The sequence below is a fragment of the Poecilia reticulata genome, linkage group LG18, assembly GCF_000633615.1.
Source record: "Poecilia reticulata strain Guanapo linkage group LG18, Guppy_female_1.0+MT, whole genome shotgun sequence".
NCBI lineage: Eukaryota > Metazoa > Chordata > Actinopteri > Cyprinodontiformes > Poeciliidae > Poecilia > Poecilia reticulata.
The window spans coordinates 1,655,497-1,676,853 of NC_024348.1; the positions used below are offsets into that span (position 1 = coordinate 1,655,497).

Here is a 21,357-nt window from a genome sequence, read left to right on the forward strand (position 1 = left end):
ATGGACGCTGAGGGCCACAGGCGACAAACCACCAACGACCAGTGACCAACGACCAGCTACGAGCCACCCAGCGCCGCTGAAAGACGGAGACAGCCAGCTTTAAGTATCCTGCACTCCAATCACCCGATCAGGCACACCTGCAAATGGGAGGAGCACAAAGAGGGACAACAAGACCAGCCTACAAGGCCCAGGGCCGTCACAGTCTGCATTATTAGCCAGCTGTTTATCTCACAGCAGAGAACCTGGCAGTGAGCCACTGGCTTTGGTTTCAGATGAAACACTGGAAAGCAGAACTCTCTCTCTGTGTGTGTGCGTGCGTTTCTCACACAGCTTGGCTCCATGCGCAGCAGCTCTCCTCTGGAACAGCAACCGTATCCCGTGATAACCTGGCGCCACGGCAACATGCTTTGTCATGCTGCCCTTCAACGGAGGTCTCCAGTTTCCGGAAAGTGATGAAAGAGCTTCCGAGTGCCTGGCTGCAATGACTGACCGACTGACTGACTGACTGACTGGTGTTAAAGCGGCCAGCTAATAGCCTTTACAGCTAAATTCTTCACCCTACAAGTAGACACATTTATAACTAGTCTGCTGTCATCATAACCTGCTGCCACACAACGTAGGCAAGAGTTAACATCACATAAAAGTATTTCTGGTATTGTACTTCCTTAGGCGTTGCCATATATTGTTTCTTTGGCATCAAATCGTCATGGAAACTCAGCCTCCTCACTAAATAATGTATACTGTCAGATTAAAGGCTACAGCAGCGACACGCCTCCTGGTTTCATGACACCATTAAGTGGAATCTGCCTGAGGCTAGCTAGCAGAACACACTAAACAGGTCACTAGGCTTCATTTGGTTTAGCAGGCAGGAACTACAGGAAGGTTTCCAAGTTTAAATAGCAAAACTACATCATCCTTCTGAGTAAATTAAAAACAGAGACTCAGATAGATGGAGAAATACTACCAGCGTGATCATTTGCACAGGGTGTCTGCAGGTTTCAATAAGACAAATTTAAGACTTTTTAATGCCAACTCAAATTAAGATAATAATAAAAAAGAACAATACAGGGGATGACTGAGGGATTCTGCTGGCTTATATGGGTTGGTACCAGAGCAGAGCCAGTGGTAAAAACAAACATCGTTCAGCCAACTGGCAATTTCCACCTGCTACATGTATAAATAAAATGATGAGCTGCTAATATAAAATATGTAATTCTCCAGCAAAAAACTAAGACATTTTCTAGAAGAACATTTCTGTGTTTGAAAAGTTGAAAATTTGCTGGAAAAAACTAAAATTTTGAGATCTCAGAAATTTGAAGGGGAAAAAACTTTTGAACTTTTTGAGCAAATATGACTCTTGAAACACAAAAAATTCAGAGTATTGAAATTTTTCTGGCGGAAATTTACTTTTTATTTTTCTATCTGCCTATGATGCCTCTAAATATTACTTGAGTAAATACGCAATCGTAAATATGACTCTTTACAAATGGAACTGAGCTAAACTCGGCATGAGCTGGTATGAAATTCTGACGGCATGAGAACCTTGATTAAAACTAACAAGTGTCAAAAGTATCCACACAAACGTTTAAAACAAAAAAAAATAACAGTTAAGTACTTCAAATTAAAAACAAAAGGACCAAATTTTTATACTACTGCTAACATTAGCAACAGACGTGCATGTGTATTTTGCAAAGTTACACGTGCAAAATACGTGTAACAAAATACGTGTAAAACACGCAGAATGCCGGCCCTCGAGGACTGACTTTGGGCAACCCTGCTCTAAAAGAAATGTATAAAGGAACATTTTGGTGATTTTGAAACCGTGTTTTTAAATTGTGGGTAGTAATTTATACCATTACTAAATGGGTGAGAAGTACTAAGCTGTGAACGAGCTCTGATCAATTACAATGTAGTATATTTTTTACTTCACTCTTTACAAAAAAAATACTTTAAAAAATTTTAAATGTCTGTTTGAAATCTGAAGAAACTCAGTGACTAATTCATCCAAACATGTGACACTCCTGGGCAGCAGTGCTGTTTACCAGATGGATTAAAGCAAAAAGATGAAAATAATGACATGACTTTGTAACGGATTCAGTTATCCTCGGATGTAGAACATAAACATGTCAAACAGCATTTAGTTGCTGACTGGAGTGTTGAATCAGAGGGAGTTACTAATTCAGCAAATTTTTTACAACTAATGTAGTCAGAGAGAATGAACCGAGATCATCTGCGTGCCGAGATACACTGGGATGTGGTCCATTACCGTTGTTATTCATACAGTTTGGAATCAGCAGCTATTGATCTGTTTGAGAACAGAAAGTGAACTCTCCCTTTAAAAGTCTGTCCTGACACTCAGAAGCACAGCATTGCTTCATCATGAACCCTTTGAGTCAGAAATTGACCGCGAGTTTGCAATAGATTTTTGGTGATTACTTTTAAGTGAGAAAATAGAAAAAAATACAAATCAATAGCACACCAAATCTAATGCTACAATTAACCCGTGTTTGAGGGTATGCTGGATTTATTCACAGGACTTTGCAACCAAATACATAAAAGTACTTGTCTTTGTCTTCATTATGGTCAATTTCAGTAGTGGATGCGTTAACGGCAAAACTAATTTTTTTAGCTTCCCCTACTTAGATGCTAAAGAGCTACTTTACTCAGCTGCTTTGTAAACTTTCAAGTTGAATAAAGTTCAACATCTGTGTTGAAGTTTTAGTTATTAATCTTTAAGTAGTTGCACATTTATATTCATGCTCTTATTTTGAAGTGGGTGAAGACTGTTCATGTTCTTTTCACTTATAAATTCTATTTTTTATTTATTTTTTTTATTTTTTGCATGACTAAAATACTGACAAATATACATTGAAATAGATAACAGTAATAAAATTAGAGGTCCAAGCCAAAGCAACCAGACGGCAGCGCATCGCACATCATCATCATGGTAAAGATTTTCTGCATGGATTACTCAGCGGTGAGAGTATGAGGGTTTCTGGAGTGCACACACTCAGGTGACCAACAAATATAAAAGAGAGAGATAAACATCCATTTAAAAACATTTGCCATGGGGGACAAGTCAAACTTAAAGAGGCCAAACCAGTATGCGCACCCAAGTCGTGCTTTTGTAGCATGTGGAGAATGTGGTTTGTATTGTCTTGAAAATCGGGCGTTAATATTTGTTTCATAAGCTGCTCTGAGGTCTGGGTGAACTCATCTGCATCAAGTGTGAAGTGCCAGAACCATTTTCTTATTACTTGAAGTAAACTTAAATCATTATTGTAGTTGCCCAACTTTCTCTGATTTACAAATTTTACCCCCATTTATAGAGATACCAATGATGGTTTAGCAGGTCATTTTCAATTTTTTTTTAAATCTTTGACATTTGGTACACATTTTAGCCAAATGGGATTTTTCTATAAGAATTACATTAGTGATTAAAATATTTCTTTGTAGCCTTTCTGCCTTAAGGTCAATTTTCTCCATTAATTTGAATAAACATCTCTAAAGCATAAACAAATTGATGTCTCGCATCAGATTGCTCATCTCTGAGCATAAAAAAGTCAGATACTAAATGCTGAGCAGCAGGCATGTCTCCACAGAAAGAACTTTCCTTTTGAATAGTTGTGATTCCCCTCACTTCATCTCTATAAACATGTCATTAAATTGTGAAAAATAGTGAAGTCTGCATCCCACAGTAACAACCTGCACATTAATTGTTAATTGGCCTGGCTTGGTAGAATTTAATATGGTGCATTAACTGAAGAGATTTTTGCGTTTCAGAACTATAATGTTGATCAAAAGTAGCAGTTTTCTCTGAATTTGTCATTTTAAGAGGAGATTCAAGCTCTTTTTAAAAAAAAATTGATCCAAAACAATTATTTAACAATGATTTCATTTCCATACAATCTATTTTACCCCCTTCTGAATTACAGTTTCCACTGAATGAGTTTACGATCAGGGGTGCAATGATTTCAGCAAACCAGGAAGAGATCTCAGAGAATCTCAATGGACGGCTGTACAACCAGTGGCATAAACACGGGGATTTCCTGCAGTCCATTTCATCCAAACATTGACTGGAAAGAGGAATTAAACAGTCATGGAATCAACAGTTAAATGAGCTGCATCTTTAATTGCAGGAGGAAATCCTACGAGTGCTTCAAAGAGAAAAGAGCTGGCGGTGGAACCCTGCTGCACGTGCTTTTGATGTGCAGCTGAAAGCTTCGTGTCAGGATGAAAAAGCTCATCACTCCGTCAACGCTACACATCTTTATCCATCTTGAAACGGAGAAGTTATCATCATCACCTTCTGCTCACACAAAGCGGCGAGGCTATTATGTGAAACCGGAGCCATCCTCCTTCTGTACAGTCTCTTTTATGTTGCAGCTAACCGATGTCCTCTGATTTAGCCAGACAAGGAGACGGTCGCTCGGTGGGGGTCAGAAAAAAAGAAAAGCTCAGCAGCTACTTCACTCACCATGAACGCTGTGGTTCCTTGCAGATGGACAGTTCTCCGGTAGCCTAGCGTAGCATCACAGTTGCTCGGCAGGGCTCACTCCTGGTAACAGGACACCCGGGGCAGAGGGACAGGCAGGCTGCCGATGGAGGGACACACCCCGCATTGCAAAGGATGCAGCAGCAGGAGCATGACACCCTATGATCCACTCAACACCCCCCCCCACTCCCTCTCTCTCTCTCTCTCTCTCTTTGAGCAGTGACGCTACACTGATCCACTCTGCATCAGGTCTTCGGCTGCTGTGTGTGTGTCAGCAGAATCAGCCCTGCCTTGCGCCCTTGGGCTGCGTGTCTGCAACGAAAGGCTCTGCGCTCGTCTCATCTCTGGCAGTCCAGCTAATCAAGCCCAGAGTAACGGATCGGGTTTCACCTCGGCTCTCCCAGTCCGGTTGAGGCCGACTGAGCACCGGCAGTCTCCTTATCTGCTGTCCTAAAAACATTGTCCTCATTCTTCTTGTTCTCAAGCAGAGAACAAGAACATTTCCTTCAAATGTGTTATTTTATGTTTTAAAGGGGCAACGTCATCTGTTAATGTGCCATTTTATAGCACAATAAAGTGACTTAAAAGACATTTTATTTCCAGATTTAAATTGGGCCTCTGTCTCTTTAAGAAACTCCTACTCTTTCTGAAACTTCTCCTTCAGGAAGTCATCACAACATCACCATTAGTCCTTTAGCAATGTTTTTACCAGCATCCCACTGACGAGTGTCTCCAATAATGAGCTCAGCATGTGTTCCACCAGGTGTTTGCTAATTGCTTCTGGCTAGTCTGAAGGAGCTGACTGGTGGGAGGGGTTGGGGGGGTGATGCTCTGTGAAGCGGAAACTTTGAAGCTCAGAGGAGGAGCTTCATCCGAGGAGGTGGAGTTAGGTCCATCCAGGGGTTTCGCACAGCTGAATGGTTGCCATGGAGATTCAAGATATTTCTCAAACATTCATGAACAAATGAAGCCAACACTCCAGATACGTTTTTGATGAGGGAATAAAATTACAATATGATGGAAAGCTCAAAAGTTGATTTCACATGATACTGCCCCTTTAAAGACAAAACCATTGTGGGATATTTTCACTTGGTGTGAGACAAAATATGGCTAGTAAAAAGAACAGAGTTGTTCATAGTTGTTGAATTAGAGTTTTGGCATTAAACACAGAGCAATGAGTTCATCTTTAAAACAGCCGGAGTTGCAGGACAGAAGCCTGAAATCTGAGCAGCATTAACCAATCTTGCAGTGGAGTGTAGGGTTACAACCAGACATAAGATAGGAAGCACATGTGTCAGTGTTCACATGACCATATGTTTACACCCATACAGGCCACTGTAAATGATTAAAAAGTAATATGAGACGTGTTAAAAGGCAGTCTTTGAAGATATTATTTGTAATTTGTATTTTATTTTTAGAGAAAAAAAATAAAAATGGAAATTGAATTTGGTATGAAAGAAAAAAAAAATCTGATTTTATTTTTCAGTTATATTGCCCAGCCTTTCCTGTAACATGACTTCATGTTAAAAAGTCAAAGGGATGTCTTGGTAAGGCATTGGATCGATCTTTAAAGATGCAACTGAGCTTTTCAGCCAGGACTGAATTAAACAGCGATTGTTCCGCCTCTGGTGTCACCCAGAGAACAAAAGAAAGCAAAATAAGTGGTTCTTCACCCCCTTAATTACACACTAATCCGTTTCTTTGGTGCATTTTACTTGTCAAGAGCTGCGCTTTAAACAGGCCTGAGACCATTTCCCATGTGATTAGCAGCAGGAGATTATACAGAGGCAGTTCAGCCTCCCAACAGGATGAGAAGCTTTCAGTAACACCTCAAAGGAACTTGGAACGGAGTGAAAATAAATACAACAGAGCGCTGGCACTAGTAGTATATGCTGCATTACAAACAGAGATGAAACAATAACTCAGCTGGTGACTGGAATCAGCTGATTCTGAAGTAGACAGGCTCAACCAGTCTAATCTGACAACTACATTTTTTCTTCTTTCTAACATGAGACAACAGAGCTAAGTGGCCAAGTTGCATTGCAAACAACATGTCTTTGGCTGTGTTCACAGCCAGTCTAGATGCTTAATTGCAACTTTTGCTGAAATCAGTTTTTTTTTTTAACCAGGTCTTTCATACTACCAAAATGCGATTGCAATCAGACTTCTGCGTGAACGGTTAACAACCCCAAGGCGACCTGCATGCGCAGAAGAAGAGCGTAGATGTCACACAGCAGTGCTCTGTTTATGGAAGTAAGAATGAATGTCGCCGTCTATGGATCGATCTTTAAAGTTGTTCAGCGAATGGGAGCCAACAGTATGTCACAAGATCATAAGACGAAGGAAGCTAAGAAAAAAAAAAAAAGAACAAACAAGTAAGTTTTGTGAAGCGCCCACTGTCAGAGCCAAGAGTGCTGGGATTGTGATGAGCTCCAGTCACACACACTTCTTTCATAATTTCTAAATGTTGTGGAAGATGTTTGATTTAGTATATTTGCACCTCTACTCTAGCGTCTCGACAGAACACTAACTTCCGATGAATAAGGCTGCATTCACACTGCAGCCTGAAGTGACCCGATTACAATTTTTTGTCAAATCAGAGTTTTTTGTCGTGGCCGTTCGCACATCCAAATATATACGACCTGTATGTGTTCTCCAGTTACGACCTGAAAGTGTCCCGCATGCGCAGTAGAAGGCGCAATAACGTCACATAGAGAGAGTACTCGGTGTTTTGCCAACTACCAAGAATAAGAAGTGCTCTGTGTTTGCAGACATAAACATGGATGCCAACAATGTAGCATATCTTACAATTTTAAAGTAGTTTTCCGACCGAAGCCAGCACTTTAACAACTTAATCCTCATTACAGTCTGCCATGGTTGTTGTTTTTCTTCCCGTTTGTGTGTATCAGGATGCAGGATAAGGACATTTGTCGAGTACCAGTGACGTTCAGGTGGGATGGAAGCTAGGTTACATTTGAGTCGGATACTGAAGTGGCCTGGGTTGCATTCTAAAAGAATCTGTCCCGTGTTGTTCAGACTGTCATGTAAAGATCAGATACAGGTTGCTAGTCAAAAAAAATAAAAAAATCGGAATTGGGTCACTTCAGGCTGTAGTGTGAACGCAGCCTGAAGTCAGACCATTTGTGGCCCTTTAAGTGATTTTGTATGGTTTTCCTGACTACAATGGTACGAAATTCCTAGACGGGTACAAACAGTGGATAAACTGCTCAAGAATGTTTTGAGAAAGTGATCGAAAGTTGGTTCTTCTTAAGAACAACTGACCCAAGTTTGAGCTCAAGTCTGAGGCCCATTTTATATTTCAAAAACAATAATTACACAACAATTTTCTACCAAAATCAGACTACTTTGTTTCTTTCATTAAAGGATTCCATGTCTAGTTAATTAAGCATGTTGCACACAAAAAATTGTGAAATTAGTTTTTGCATTTTCTTTAAAAATCTAATATTTGTGCCTCATGAGTACTTGAACTTAATTTCAGTCTGCATGACGACAAGTTGATCTACATACCAAACATAAATCTCTCGCATAACCCCCTGACTGCATGCTTCCATCTTACATTCTACATTTTATAGCATTTTTATATTTTATTTTATTTATTTATTTCTATTTTTATTTTTTATTTTTATTGGTAACTTGATCTGTGTGTATGTGTATGCTGCAACAGCGCAGTAATTTCCTGTCTGGGATGAATAAAGTATTTAAATTCTATTCTATTCTCCTGTGTCAGTGAAACCTGGACTAACTGGTCCAACACTCTGCAGTTTTCTATGAACCGTCAAAACAAACAGTGGGTTGGTCGTTTGCTCTCCAGCACGTGGCTTCCTAAAATTAGCCGTCAAGCCCCAGTGATACCGATGAGGGTGTTTCTGCTCAGAACGCCATGCTCATTTCACTCAGAGACGCGACTTCTTCATTATTAGGCTCCATTTAAAGTCCAAAGGGTTAATATGTAACTGATTTATCAGTCAGCTGTGGGATTTTATTCAAGCTACAGCCCACAAGCTAGTTCAGTCAATATGGAAGGATGAACCACTGCTGCTGGTTTACGTCGATACATTACTACAGTGTTGGAGCTCAGCCTAAACCACAGCTGACTGCAAGGACCTGGGAAATCTAATTCATAGAACACACACAGAGGACATATAATAATAAATCAATGGCTTTGTTGAAAGTTTGTCAGGACTCTGTTGTAAAATGAAGATGTATTAATTTACTCTTCCTTGAAACGGATTCCTTAGAAGCCCTTCTTTTCTGGCAAAGTCAGGAAGGTCATGTTCTCTTTGAAAGGCTTAAGCAAACAGGGAGCAAAGCAAATAACCAGTAAGCAAACAATCTATTGTTGGATTGTGGAAGGGATTTCCTCTCCAAGGATGACAGAATATATTACAGAGATGGAAGGTTTTTATATGGAGTTGAATACCTTTCTGCCATATGAAAAGTATTTATATGGCAGAAACATTTGATTGTTGGGTCATCTAAAACTTTCAGACCGATGTGGCATTACTGCTTTAGAGATGTACCGTCTCTAATGTTATGAAGCCTTTCTTGCTTTAGAGCAGTGGTTCTTAACCTGGGTTCGATCGAACCCCAGGGGTTCGATGAGTCGGTCTCAGGGGTTCGGCGGAGCCTCTGCCGCGGAGGTAAAGACACACTTGTGTAAAGTCGTGATGACGCCCCGCTTTGCCATCACTTGCTTGCAGAGGATCACGTTACATTGCTTAGCCAATCATTGCTAAGGAGGAGCACTGATAAAAGGAGCTCCACTCTCAGCATGGATTTGAACTTTATTTACTTCAGCAAAGATCACAGTTTCACTGAGCCAGCTCACAGAGCTAATTAAATGACCTAAACAAGACCTTAGAGTGATTAAAGTTTCTCTCGATGGCCAACCTGTTGAAACTGTGGCAAATTTTAAATACCTTGGGTCGTTCCTGGACAGTCAGCTCAACTGTGCTGAAAACACTGACTATATTTTGAAGAACTGTTCTCAGAGACTTTACCTTTTAAGAAGACTTAGTGACCATGGGGTGACCCAACTAGGGTCTAGTTGGGTCACCCCTATGCCTTAAATTTGGGAGGGAAAAATTATATTTTATTTATCACTACAGAAGGGTTCAGTGAATGCGCATTTGAAACTGGTGGGTTCGGTACCTCAAAAAAGGTTAAGAACCACTGCTTTAGAGTCATGAGATCACTGAAGCTTTTGCTCCTACCTTTTGGATTTTCTTGGGGTCCTTTAGGGGGCCTTCCCGGGGCGGGATCTTCCCAAACAGCTTCCAACCCGGATCTTTCTGCTCCACAGGATTACTGTCCTTCACTTTCTTGGCAAACAGGTTCCTGAGAGAAGGCAGGGATTGAGAAAGAGAATTAGACTGGAGAAGAAAAGTCAGACATACTTTGCTAATGATGTTCATCATATCACTAGACTTGTCTCTGGACAAACATGCGGAGTTAGCGTTAGCTGAATAGAAGATAATCAACCAGCTGACTGATAGATCTCGACTTTTTTTTATAAATTTTGGTGATCAGACAATATGTATACATTTCTTCCAAGTATTAGAAGAAATATATTTTTCAGACTGTAATAGTAAAAAGCTTATTGAACCTATTACTCTAAAAAGTGACTAATCATTTCTCTCTGTTTTTAAGGAGCATTTATCAATATATATACAGCTCTGGAGAAAATAAAGAGACCACTTAGAATTATCAGTTTCTCTGATTTTACTTTTTATATCTATAAAAATATATCTATATTTTTAAAGATATATGTTTGTGCAAAATTAATGTTCTTTTATTCTGTGAATTACTGACATGTCTAAGAAATTCAAAACAAAAATTTTGTATTTGTAGAAAATGAGAAATTATCAAAATAACTAAAAAGGTGCAGTGCTTTCAGAAATCAAATAATGCAAAGAAAACGAGTTCATATGCATTTAGAAACAACAGTACTAATGTTTTAGCTCAGGAAGAGTTCAGAAATCAATATTTGGAGGAATAACCAGGAGGTTTTCAGTCAGGTTCAGTGCAGCGGTCTCTCCATTTCTTTCCAGAGCACACACACTAAAATATATTTTCCCCATTTGTGACAGTTGACTTCAAAATAAAGTTGTAAAAAAGTAAGCAATGATATTGTGTCAGATTTTTCAGGGAATAACTTAAAGCTTAGTTAGTTGTGGTATATCGTGATATATATTGTTATGATATAAAATAGTCCATGTTGTGATACGATTTATTTCCACCTAATCCAGATCTATGCACATCTTATCCAGCGATTGCATTTTAGTTTGGTTAATTTAGTAGTCTCGACAGCAACGCTCTAAGCATTTTATTCATATTTGAGAGCCAGACCTCATAAAAAACTGCACTTGATGCAAAACTAGTAAGTATTAAACCACTGCATGTGCAGCTGGAAGGCAGAGGTTCTGTTTCCAGCCTGGGTTCACTGCACCATTTAGCTCACTAATCCCATCATCTATAGGCAGATAAGCAGCAGCTGCTGCAGGGGCAGTTCAATTAAAAGCCTCAACAGACTCTAAGTATGGTCAAATATAGACTTGATGTAATCTGACAGGAGAAATAATGGCTTGTAATGTTAGAGGCTCCTAATAATGGTGGTTTATTTGCGCTGCAAATCTCATTTGGAGAGCTTGATCAGATGGCAGCTGGTTCACATTAACAGGTGATAACCGACCAAACCAGGAAAACATAAGGAAGTGTTTGGTTTATGCCACAAGCAGTTCAAGGTCTGAGCTTTCAGAAGCTGATAAAAATGTTTACGACTGAGTATTATAAGAATGTTATGGTACAACAATAAAAGTAGTTTGAAGTTGCCAAACAAATAATACAACTCTATTCAGGGCTACTCGAGTTTCTCATTGCTTAACTGCAAATTAGGGATGTACTCAAATGAACATTTCAAAAATGTATGATATTAACACTGCTAATAACCAATCACTCTTTAACCCTTTCACAGCTTATAAACGTCGGTGCTTATCAGACCAATATCAGTATGTTAAAAGAATGACAAACAATGGTCAGCAAGAACATTAATGCAGGTATATTGTGCATTCTAATGTAATTACATATCTCAGTCGCTTGATGTCAAATAATAATAATAATAAAAAAAAAGATATGCCAAATAATTTTCAGCCAATGACTGAAAATCCTAAAGGAACGTCAGTGCAGAAGTGGATTTCCGGCACTTTCTTTTGTAGTCTCTTGTAATAAGAATTAAAAGGGGATTAAACCTACAAATATTACACTGAAGTTGTAAATATTACACTGATACTGACAGTGTAATACAGACCATAATACCCACCTGCAGAACCATTGAAGTGACATCATGAAAGATCACTAGAACATTATGTACATAATGTGCTAATATACCATTACTTGAAAGAAAATTGTACAAGAACAAAATATTACATACAAGCTGGCCTTTACTTGTGTGCAGTATTGCAACAGCAAACAGTTACAGAGTTACGGTGAGAATCTACGATGGCTGTTCTGGCAATGCTAACTGTCCCTATTATTACTATAGGATGCTATAGCTAGGCTAACATGAGAACTAAACATTTTGTCTTGAAATAATTGTAAAGCCTAGAACATAAAACAGTTCTTAGACAGAAATCTGAATTGGCTGTAAACAGTTATGAGTCAAAGACGGTCTAATAGAGCTTTAACAATGAGATAAATAAAAATAAAGAGAAAACTACAAACTGTTATTCTTTGGAGCTCACAGCAAATAGCAACATTAACTGAAAAGTAGAAGAGTGGCTGAGAGGAAGTGGATTTAGCGCTTTCCAATACAGCACTCTGTGCAGCTGTTCAGACAACCTCAACTAGTATTTTCTAAAAACCAGCCACACAGACATCAACCATATCTCACAAGTGAAAACAGTGGGGAGAGGCGACACTTTCAGTTTTCAGTTTGACAACCTATAAACACAAGACCCCTTCTGTCTTGTGTTCTGACTCTTCAATGATTCCATCTTTAGCCAAAGTGTCAAGTTGTACTTCACGTTCAATCAAATCTATGTAGTAAAAGGTCAGGTATGACGCCTCGACACGAATATGTACTGTTGGATGCTGACATTTCACCCCACATTCCTCAAAGTGACACATTCAACACCGGACTGCTCTATTTTCCACTCTGCTCTAGCTAAACTAAAGCATATGAAGCTAATAGCAGCAGCTCAAGGCATTTCCTCATTCTGTAGCCGAGTAAGGTTTGATGAGGGAGGAGGGACCCAAAAGATATATCAACATGTCCTATTTGTGGTCGGGTAATGGCAGAAAGTGACTTCTTTCGAAGATGTTTGTCTTTTATGACATCGAGTTGGTGCTCTTAAAAAAGACAGAAAACAAATTCAGCATTGTGAGATGTTGAATTTGCCAAGTCAAGAAGTTCCACTGGCACCAAAGAGAAGCAAGAACACCATGTAAGCAAGAAGCCAAAAAGAACAGCAGCTAAAGCAAGCCAGCAAGCTAGTTTATGAAACTATCAATCTGATTTAAATGCTGATAAGGACTATCAGGAAACTGAGCTATTCTTAGCCTCAGGGTGGAGAGGACAGATACTGTCAGTCATTGAACTTGAGTAACCTTTTGAACCAAGACATAACAACCCAACATGGGTCAAAGGGCAATGGCCACCTTTAAACCAAGAGCCTTGAGTTATAGTCTAAAATACAATAACAGAGAGTGTGTTCTTCAGTATAGCTTTAGTTTACTCCATCCAAACCTCCAATAAGCAAGAACAACAATTTGCATTCAGTCCGGGCCAAATGTGCCTCAATGTGACAGCTGAATGGCTGCGGCTTTGCTCGAGCGCTCAAGTGGAATGGCTACAAAGGCCGACAGAAAAAATGGTTGTATGTTGGATCTGTGCTCAGATTTGTCAAGTCTCAAGAACTTCAGAGGTTGACAGAGATAGTGTACAGCCCTGATTTCTGGGAATAAGATTGCTCAAATTCTTGAGCTGGCAGCGAGTTCAGTTGTTACGGAAATACCAAACAAGCCAGAACAAGATAGCAAGAGAACATCAAGTTTTTCCCACGTCGGACTGCAGTGATGTGAACGTTCCAGGTCGTCTTCTCTAAAAAGACCTTATGCAGGAGAAACTAGCAGGCGATCTCATACTTTTATAACTGATCAGAATCAGGAGTCAACAATCGGCAACTTTTGTGCATCGCAAAGCTTGTTGCATTCATTCACCTACCTGTCAATGTACAGAAGAAGGGATGGAGTTGCCATCCTGCTCACTCGCTTCAAATCAAAGCCGAGAGTCACAAATGTAATTGCTAAATGTTCACAGAGAAGACTACTCAAGAGCTCTGCCTCAGGTCAACATTCAGGTCCGCTGATCTCACAGTTTGAGCAAAGTCCTACAGACTCAGACTGCTGAAGAAGAATGAGAGCAGGAGCCGACTCCTCCAGAGCGTACCCGCCTCCTCACGGAGATGCCTCGTCTAAATGGGAGGAGGAAATGAGTAACTTCTCTATCGGAGGTAAGAATGATAACAGAACCGTAAAAAGAGGAGCGGACCAAAGGGAGTGGTGGCCATGTGACTCATTATCCTATACATAAACAGATTTGATTTGTTTATGGAGTGTGTGTGCTTGAAAGATTGGAGTTTGCTGTGCTCACATTTTCTCTGGTTCAATGAGAGACTGAAAAGAGCAATAAGTAACAAACAGCCAATGTCCTTGGCTGTTTGGTATTTGTTAGAAATCCAGAAGTGCCTTATTCTGAAAGGACTGCAGCACAAAGACAGTAAATGACACTGCAGAATAAATAAGAGTACCAATGAAAAAGTCAAAAAGTTAACTTTCAACAGAACATGAACTGAAAAGCATTTCCTTGATTTAAGGTTTCAGCTCCCAGCGTGAATCCCCTTAGTGAAAGTACCTGCTAGATCCACATGAAGCAGTTTCAAAAGATTCAATTTATGAAAAAGACTGGAGTTGCTGGTGGCAAAGTTCTTCTATTTAGTAATAAATTAGTTGAAATTTATTACGTAAGAGGTAAAAAAAAATAAATAAAAATTTATTAAAAAAGGACACTGAAAACTTTGCATCAATAACAGAAACCCTGCAGAGCTTGATTGCATTTATCTCTTCAGAAGTGAAATAGAGAAATGATAACTTGGTACAGAATCAACGGTTCTGCAGGTGAGTCACTGTAAATTCAAGGAACTTCAGGGGTCCAGTAGAAAGTGTAATGTGGTAAAGCAGTGAGGGGAAGTGAAAGACAAGTTTTGTTTGTTTCTTTAACACTTAACAAGGATAAAATCATGTTAAGCTCCAAGGCTACTATAAAGCACAGCTAAGAACATATGAAGATTTATTAACCAGCCGCTCTGCTTTCTAAGAGTCGGTCCAGCTAGTACAAACTTTAAACAACAACAATTTGCAAATCACTGCAATATTTTAAGAAATAAGCAATGATTGAACATCACTGCAGAAATCACATGGTGAATCCTACCCAAAGCACAAAGTCCAAAGTTGCATAAACAGAAAACCAAGTATCCAATTGGGTTCAAATTGTAGAAAAATTTACCTTTTCACAGATTTTACATACAATATATACTAAAGACTATGATAATTGGGAAGTTAAAATACCTAGGCGCAATGCTACTTGACAAGCTACCCGCTGGTGTTTTCAAAGCAGCCAATCCCGTAGCTATATTCACATCCTGAGGAGTGGAGGCATAGAAGAACGTGGATGTTAGCTTCTCCAGTAGTGCTAGGACAATTTCCATTGTCTGTTAATGCATATTTGTGGATTTTAGCTATTCACAGGATGTTATGGTTCCTAACCCCCATGAATACCAGTGAGCTGCTATATTCAAATTGTGCACTTGAGTGAAGAATTTAAATGCCTCATTAGATATTCATGAAAAACTATTTATAAAATCTAGACTCACTGAACTAAGATCTCCTTTTTTAAGAAGTGGTGTGTGTGTGTCCTGTGAACGTTTCTACTTTGAGAACATTTTCTCATCGAGGTGGCATGACAGTAACTTACAAATGTTTCACCATGTGGGGAACAAAAGGTCAGGGTCACCGGGGTCACGGACTGGGTAAACTCCAACATAAGGTAGCTTGAGGGATTAGGAGCATGTCTTGGCCAAGCCAAGTTTGTACAACAACCTTGAGCAATGTCTACTTCGACAAGCTCTCTCAAGCACAGAACATGCTATTGCTTCACTATGATGACGGCTATTTGCTTCCCCCACTTTTAGCCAGTATACTCATAGATATTTGTAGCTCTCTTTTTGAAGCCTAAGTTTCGAATGGGGTGATCAATTCAGTGTGAAGAGAGTTGGCAACAACTTCAATGTCTCTCCTTAGCAAATATAGGACAGACTACTGTTGAAAAAAAGAAAGAAAAAATAAGGTGACTGTAGAAGATAGCGCCAAACATCAATGCAATTTCAGTAGTAGTCATCGTGATGATGATGATGATGTTATCAACAACAAAAATAGGTTTGTGTGTGAACATATGAGCAACAAGTTCTGTAAACGTCTGTATCTATGCAAGTTGGTGTGTTGTAAAATTATATCTGTACCTCTAATATTTCTACATTGCGTCATTTTACAACCACAATCATAAATATGTTTTGTAACAGATCAACAGAAAACACAGTAAAGTGGAAGATATAATTTACATATGGTTTTCTACATGTTTTGAATCTGTCAAAGCATTTTTAGAGCCAAGTTTCACTGCAATAACAGCTGCAGGTGTTTAGTGGCAAGTCTCTACCAGGTGTGTGGATGTAACATGGCAAATGTGTGTGAACGCTAATAAGGGTTGAGAATTTCACAATAAAACAGCATCAATTTAGTGATATGTTTTGACAGACATTGGGAGGTGGATACAGTTAAGACTATCACAATAAGCAATTAATTACAAATTAAAATGAGAGCAATAATCTTCATTTAGGCAACTGTCTCCATCAAAGGTTTCAACGATAAACGTTGAAAAGTTGCCATTTTGAGAAACACCACCTGCCACCTTTGCCTGTTTCCCCACAGAGACTTCATAATTCATTTTACATACTGTCGTTTTGTTTGTTCATTGAGCGCATTTAAAATGTTTTCCAGTTCCAGTATTAAATCTTCTTCAGAAATTCAAGGGTTTTTTTCTCTTTGGGCAGACTTGCATTAATAAGCCTTTTTCTCAAAATGACAATAATAGTTTATCGCAATAATTTCTGGAACAATTTAAAATCTGTTGTTGTGACAGGTGAGCGTTTACTTGCCTGTTGAACAAATTGGAAAAAGCTCCCAGTTTCTTGAGCTTTCCGTCGTCCAGCTGCATGCCGCCCGTCCCCGAACGCCCTCGCCCGGGACTCCGGAAATCTCCCGGTGGTGGCGATGACAGCGCCACGTCCGAGAAGTGGGCCGAGCCACTAAGATCCGTTTCCAGGGTTACAATGGCGCTGGAATCCGAAGTGACAGTGAAGTCCAGGATGTCCTCGTTGGAGACGGACAGCTCGGTGCTCATGCTCGACACACTGCACACCGAGATGTCGTCACTGCGGTTCAGGGCTCCGCCCCCCACGCTCAGCCCCGACGCGGCCGTCAGCCTGACGGTGGGACTGAAGTGTCGAACGGAGTCGTAGCCGCTGCGGGGGAAGGTGGAGGACCTGTGCATGCCATTGCTGTCGGCCAGGTTATCGTCCAGGGGTAAAGTGGCGGGACAGTCTTCGGCGGCGTCTGCCGGGTGATGGTGGCCGTGGTCCGGAGGGTTGATCTCCAGAGTGGGGATTCCCGAGTCCTGTGAGGTCAAGCTGTGGCGGTCCGGGTCCAAGTCGGAGCAGTTTTTCTGGGGACTGCTGTAGTAGATGGGAGTGGAGGAGCAGGACGGCTTGTAGCTGGGCAGGACCAGCTCGCTGCCTAAAGCACAGCTGGGTTTGTCATACGAGTTGGAGGCGCTCGATTCGTTGCCCAAAGATCCGTTCTTCACAACGACTCCAGCAGATACCCCTAGATAGAGCAGAAAGTACAGTTTTACAAATCACTTCAACTCAGCTTGTAATGTGTTAATTAAACATAAAACTTAAGAAGAAGAAACCAGCTCTGGCTTCCTGTTTGACCTTTTTCCAATTTGTAAAGAATTACTGAATATAGGGCTAGTAGATAATTCCAGATATCTTTAAAGATCAGCCATTTTTAATGATTGTTCACTTCCACCATTAAAAAGCAATATTTTTATGAGTCACCCAAGGTCTCTTATTTATCAACACAAGAAGTGCAAACACAGTAACAAAGAACTGAATTCAGTACTCAACCCATTTACCAGAATCTGTTCGCAAATCTCATGTGGGTGTAAAAATATGACTTATATATATGACAAAAAACAAAAACACCGAAGATAAATGTACTTTTTGTACTGTTCTTCCTCGGAGCACATTCACGTCACGATCCAGTGAATACACACAGTCTTTGGAATGATACATTGCTAAGCTACTTAATGATTTATAAAGCTGGAAAAAAGCACTTAGCATTCTGATTTTAAAAGGGCTTTAAAATGTAGAAACAGCTTGACTGATTTATTTTCAGTTCATTTCAAAGATAAGAATCACTGCAGGACTTGGGGGTGCAGTGGGTTATCAAGAAGGATCAGAATAGGTGGAGAACAAAAACTGGGAGGGTCACACTCGCAAATAATTCTGATTCTCACTTGTCTAAGAATGTAGGAGCCGTTATAGTGACGCTTGCATCATTCTGCAACACAAATCAGTTTTATGAGACTTAATTCAGTTATCAGTTCCTTGTAAATAAAACCATGAATCAACTTTAAACAGTCAGTAAAACCCTTAGCAATGTAACGTACACTGAAAAATATTGGATCGACAAAACACAAAGTCATTAAAAGCCTCCTTAAAATTTACTAAGACACAGGATACAAAAGGAGGAAATTTAATGCCACAATAACCAGGCTGTAACTGGAGCCTGGAATGTAATCTGAACAGAGCCCCAGCTGGGCTACATCAGGCTTTAAACTGCAGCTTTGTGGCGTGTGTGAGTGAGCAAAGTGAAACATTAACACGGAAAACACTCGTTTAACAGCAACATGGTAGCCAGTCGACCGTTCAGCCGCGTTCCAGAGCCAGATTCCTGCCCAGCTCTAAAGCCCTGATCTGCTGGCTGCCATGCGAGTCCTGCAAGCTATTTTTTTATTGTTTTAACGGAACTATGCGACAGGTTGATCCTGCACCACAGTGTCCGTAATCTACAAGAAACTGGTTGTTTCCACTCCTTTTAGAACCAATGCAGTGAAGAATTTAGCAAACACAAAAGTGGAGAAGTGTTGTCGTGCTTTCAAAGTTTTAAGAACGGTCAGACTCGCAAAACCGCCCGTTTGAATAGATGCACAAACCATGCTCCATGACTCATCGGATCAAAATTAACCAGCAAAGGCATTTAATCTCTACACTGACAGCATGACAAAAGCTGGAATATGGGCTAAGTCATTTAGGTGTTGCGCCTCTGAAAGAGGAAACAATATTAAGCAATGCCTTCAGGTTCTGCATTTAATTAAAGTTTAAAAAAAAAAAACTTTTTAACCCAACTAAGACAATATTTTTTGCTACAATTGCTTGGTTATTATGCTGCTCTATTCAAAACCAGAATTAGCTTGATAATTACCTATTTTTAATTCCTATTAATAACACTGGTTGATTTAGCAGAATGTTCAGGTAACTCAAACAAACCGTCTTTTAGCTGTTACTATAATTTAAAATTTAAGTTGATCTAATTTTTAATTCCAAATTTAGACATTTGACTTAAAAAAAAAAACATAATCTGAATTCACTTTTGTCAAATATCATTTATTGTTTTTAAATGGTGAAGTGATTTTTATTCATCTGAAAATGGAATTAAATGTCATAACTCATACCATCCAGGTATCTTCAATGGATGGTGATGCTGTGAGCGGGAAGAAATCTCCAGCAGCTGTAAGTCTTGCAACTAATTTGAAGAGGCCTCTGACTGAAGACTGTTGTATCAGTCTCATTACATGCAAGCAGTCCACTTTTCAGGCAGCAGAGACAACATTCCACAGTAACATGTCCTGGAGGACACCATCAGTTGTTAGACATTGGTACTCCACCTCGTGCTTTTGACTACGCTAGGAAGCCACCGTTTTGGTAAGGATGTGACCTTTTTATGGAATAGACCATAGAGGATCTATTACAAGTGATATTTATTCTCATTATTGAGAAAAAGTCCTGCATCCCAAACTGTGTGCTGGATGTTCCGTGGGAATATGTAAAAGTAGCAATTTTATAGCAACAGTTAAATTTAGCCATTCTGAAAAGCTGGATCGCGACTTTTTATAAGTGTTAATCTGTTTCAGAATTTCAGCCTTTACACTGACTTTTTGACCAATACAAAGTTATTTTTGTTTTCCTCTCAAATATGCTTTTATTATGATACACGTCATTTTACAGCTGGTCTACACTGAACTGAAATACATATTTTAAAAAGTTGAAGCTAAACAAAAAGTTTATTTTCTCTTTCCAATTTGCGTCGTGTGTTTTAAACACAGAAGCCGAATTAATGACGTACTTCATTAATACACAAAAAGATACCTTTTAAGTCTTGATAAGTTCGCTACTTACAATAAATGGGATATACGTTTCAGTTTAACCTCTTTTCTCATGTAGTTTGGCGAATGTTAAAAAGGGACCGAGACTCGAGGGCGGTACAGCTAATGGCAGGGAGTGTTGCTATTTAAACGTGTTAAAGTGGAACAAACTGCCTTACCGGAGCGGCCGTCCATCTGTTTTTGTGGGCCCAGGCTCGGATTTGCCATGCCGCAGCCGGTGGACGCTACAGGTGGATGCCAGGTAGCGTCCGCTTGGAGAGATCCATGATGATGCTGGGGCTACTGCGGCTCCACCATCTCCCCCATGGCTCCTCCACACAAACGGCTCTGGAGGGAGGTCATCCGCGGTCACATAAAGTCACTACAGGTGGAGGGGGGAGGTAAAACAAGCGGCCGGTAAACACAAACACCACGTCGCACCACCTCTCTTCCTCAGAGTGCACTTGCTGCTGCTGACGCCAACTCACTTCTCTCAAAAGCGCTTCCTCAACTGGAAACAAATGTGAACAACTTTTATAGTTTAATTTCTTTGCTAGCATCGAAACGGGAGATGAAAGCGGTTTCCGCTACTTTATAAAGTGTACAAATGGCACATTTAAACCTTTACGGTGGAAGGTTTTTTTTTTTTTCTTTAATCATACCTGTTTCGTCGCTTCCGCCGCCATTTTAAAACAAACTTGTACGTGGAGTGCGGTGTAATCGAGTCAAGAACGTCTGCTGTCGATAGATTCACCTGTCTGAACCTGAAGGCGTTAATAATCGACCTACGTCACCTGCACACCCGGTTAAAATGCTATTCATACTATTCGAACTAATTTTTTTCCCACTACAACCGTAAACCTCAATGTATTTGTGGGGCGGGGGAGGCGGAAGCGAAATGTCGCGTGGGTTTTAGTTAGGTACGAACACTTGTCCTTAGAAGTCACCTGTTAAGTAGCCAAGAGTCCACCTGGGTTTAATCCCGGTATAAATACAGCTGTTTTGGCAAGGCTGTTGTAGCAGTACATGAGAGAACAGAGAATATGAACACTTCAGACAGGTCGGAGGTGAAGTTATGAAGCAGTTTAAGATTTTATTTTAAATGTTCAACAATAAAAAGACAGGGCTGTACACCCGACATTGTCGCCCTCAAGGCCGGGCCACGGCCACCCTACTGCCCCCCCACCAGGGAATCATGTTCAATTCACGAACAAAGGCATAGAGAATTATCTTCTACAATCAA

At 40.0% G+C, this 21,357-nt stretch overlaps 1 protein-coding gene across 4 annotated transcripts in view; it reads right to left on the reverse strand.

Moving 5' to 3' along the window:
• tbc1d14 (TBC1 domain family, member 14) overlaps window positions 1-20,928 on the reverse strand; it is a 43,835-nt gene extending 22,907 nt beyond the window's left edge. Inside the window, exons 1-4 of one of the 4 annotated variants that reach the window (XM_008435065.2) lie at window positions 20,777-20,928; window positions 20,294-20,496; window positions 16,783-17,509; window positions 9,730-9,853 (exon numbers count right to left, since the gene is read on the reverse strand). In XM_008435065.2, the coding sequence (XP_008433287.1) occupies window positions 9,730-9,853; window positions 16,783-17,509; window positions 20,294-20,342 (900 nt within the window). In that variant the 5' untranslated portion in view covers window positions 20,343-20,496; window positions 20,777-20,928. The other 3 variants (XM_008435067.2, XM_008435068.2, XM_008435069.2) reach the window with 3 other exon arrangements.
• Between the last annotated feature and the right edge of the window lie 429 nt (window positions 20,929-21,357).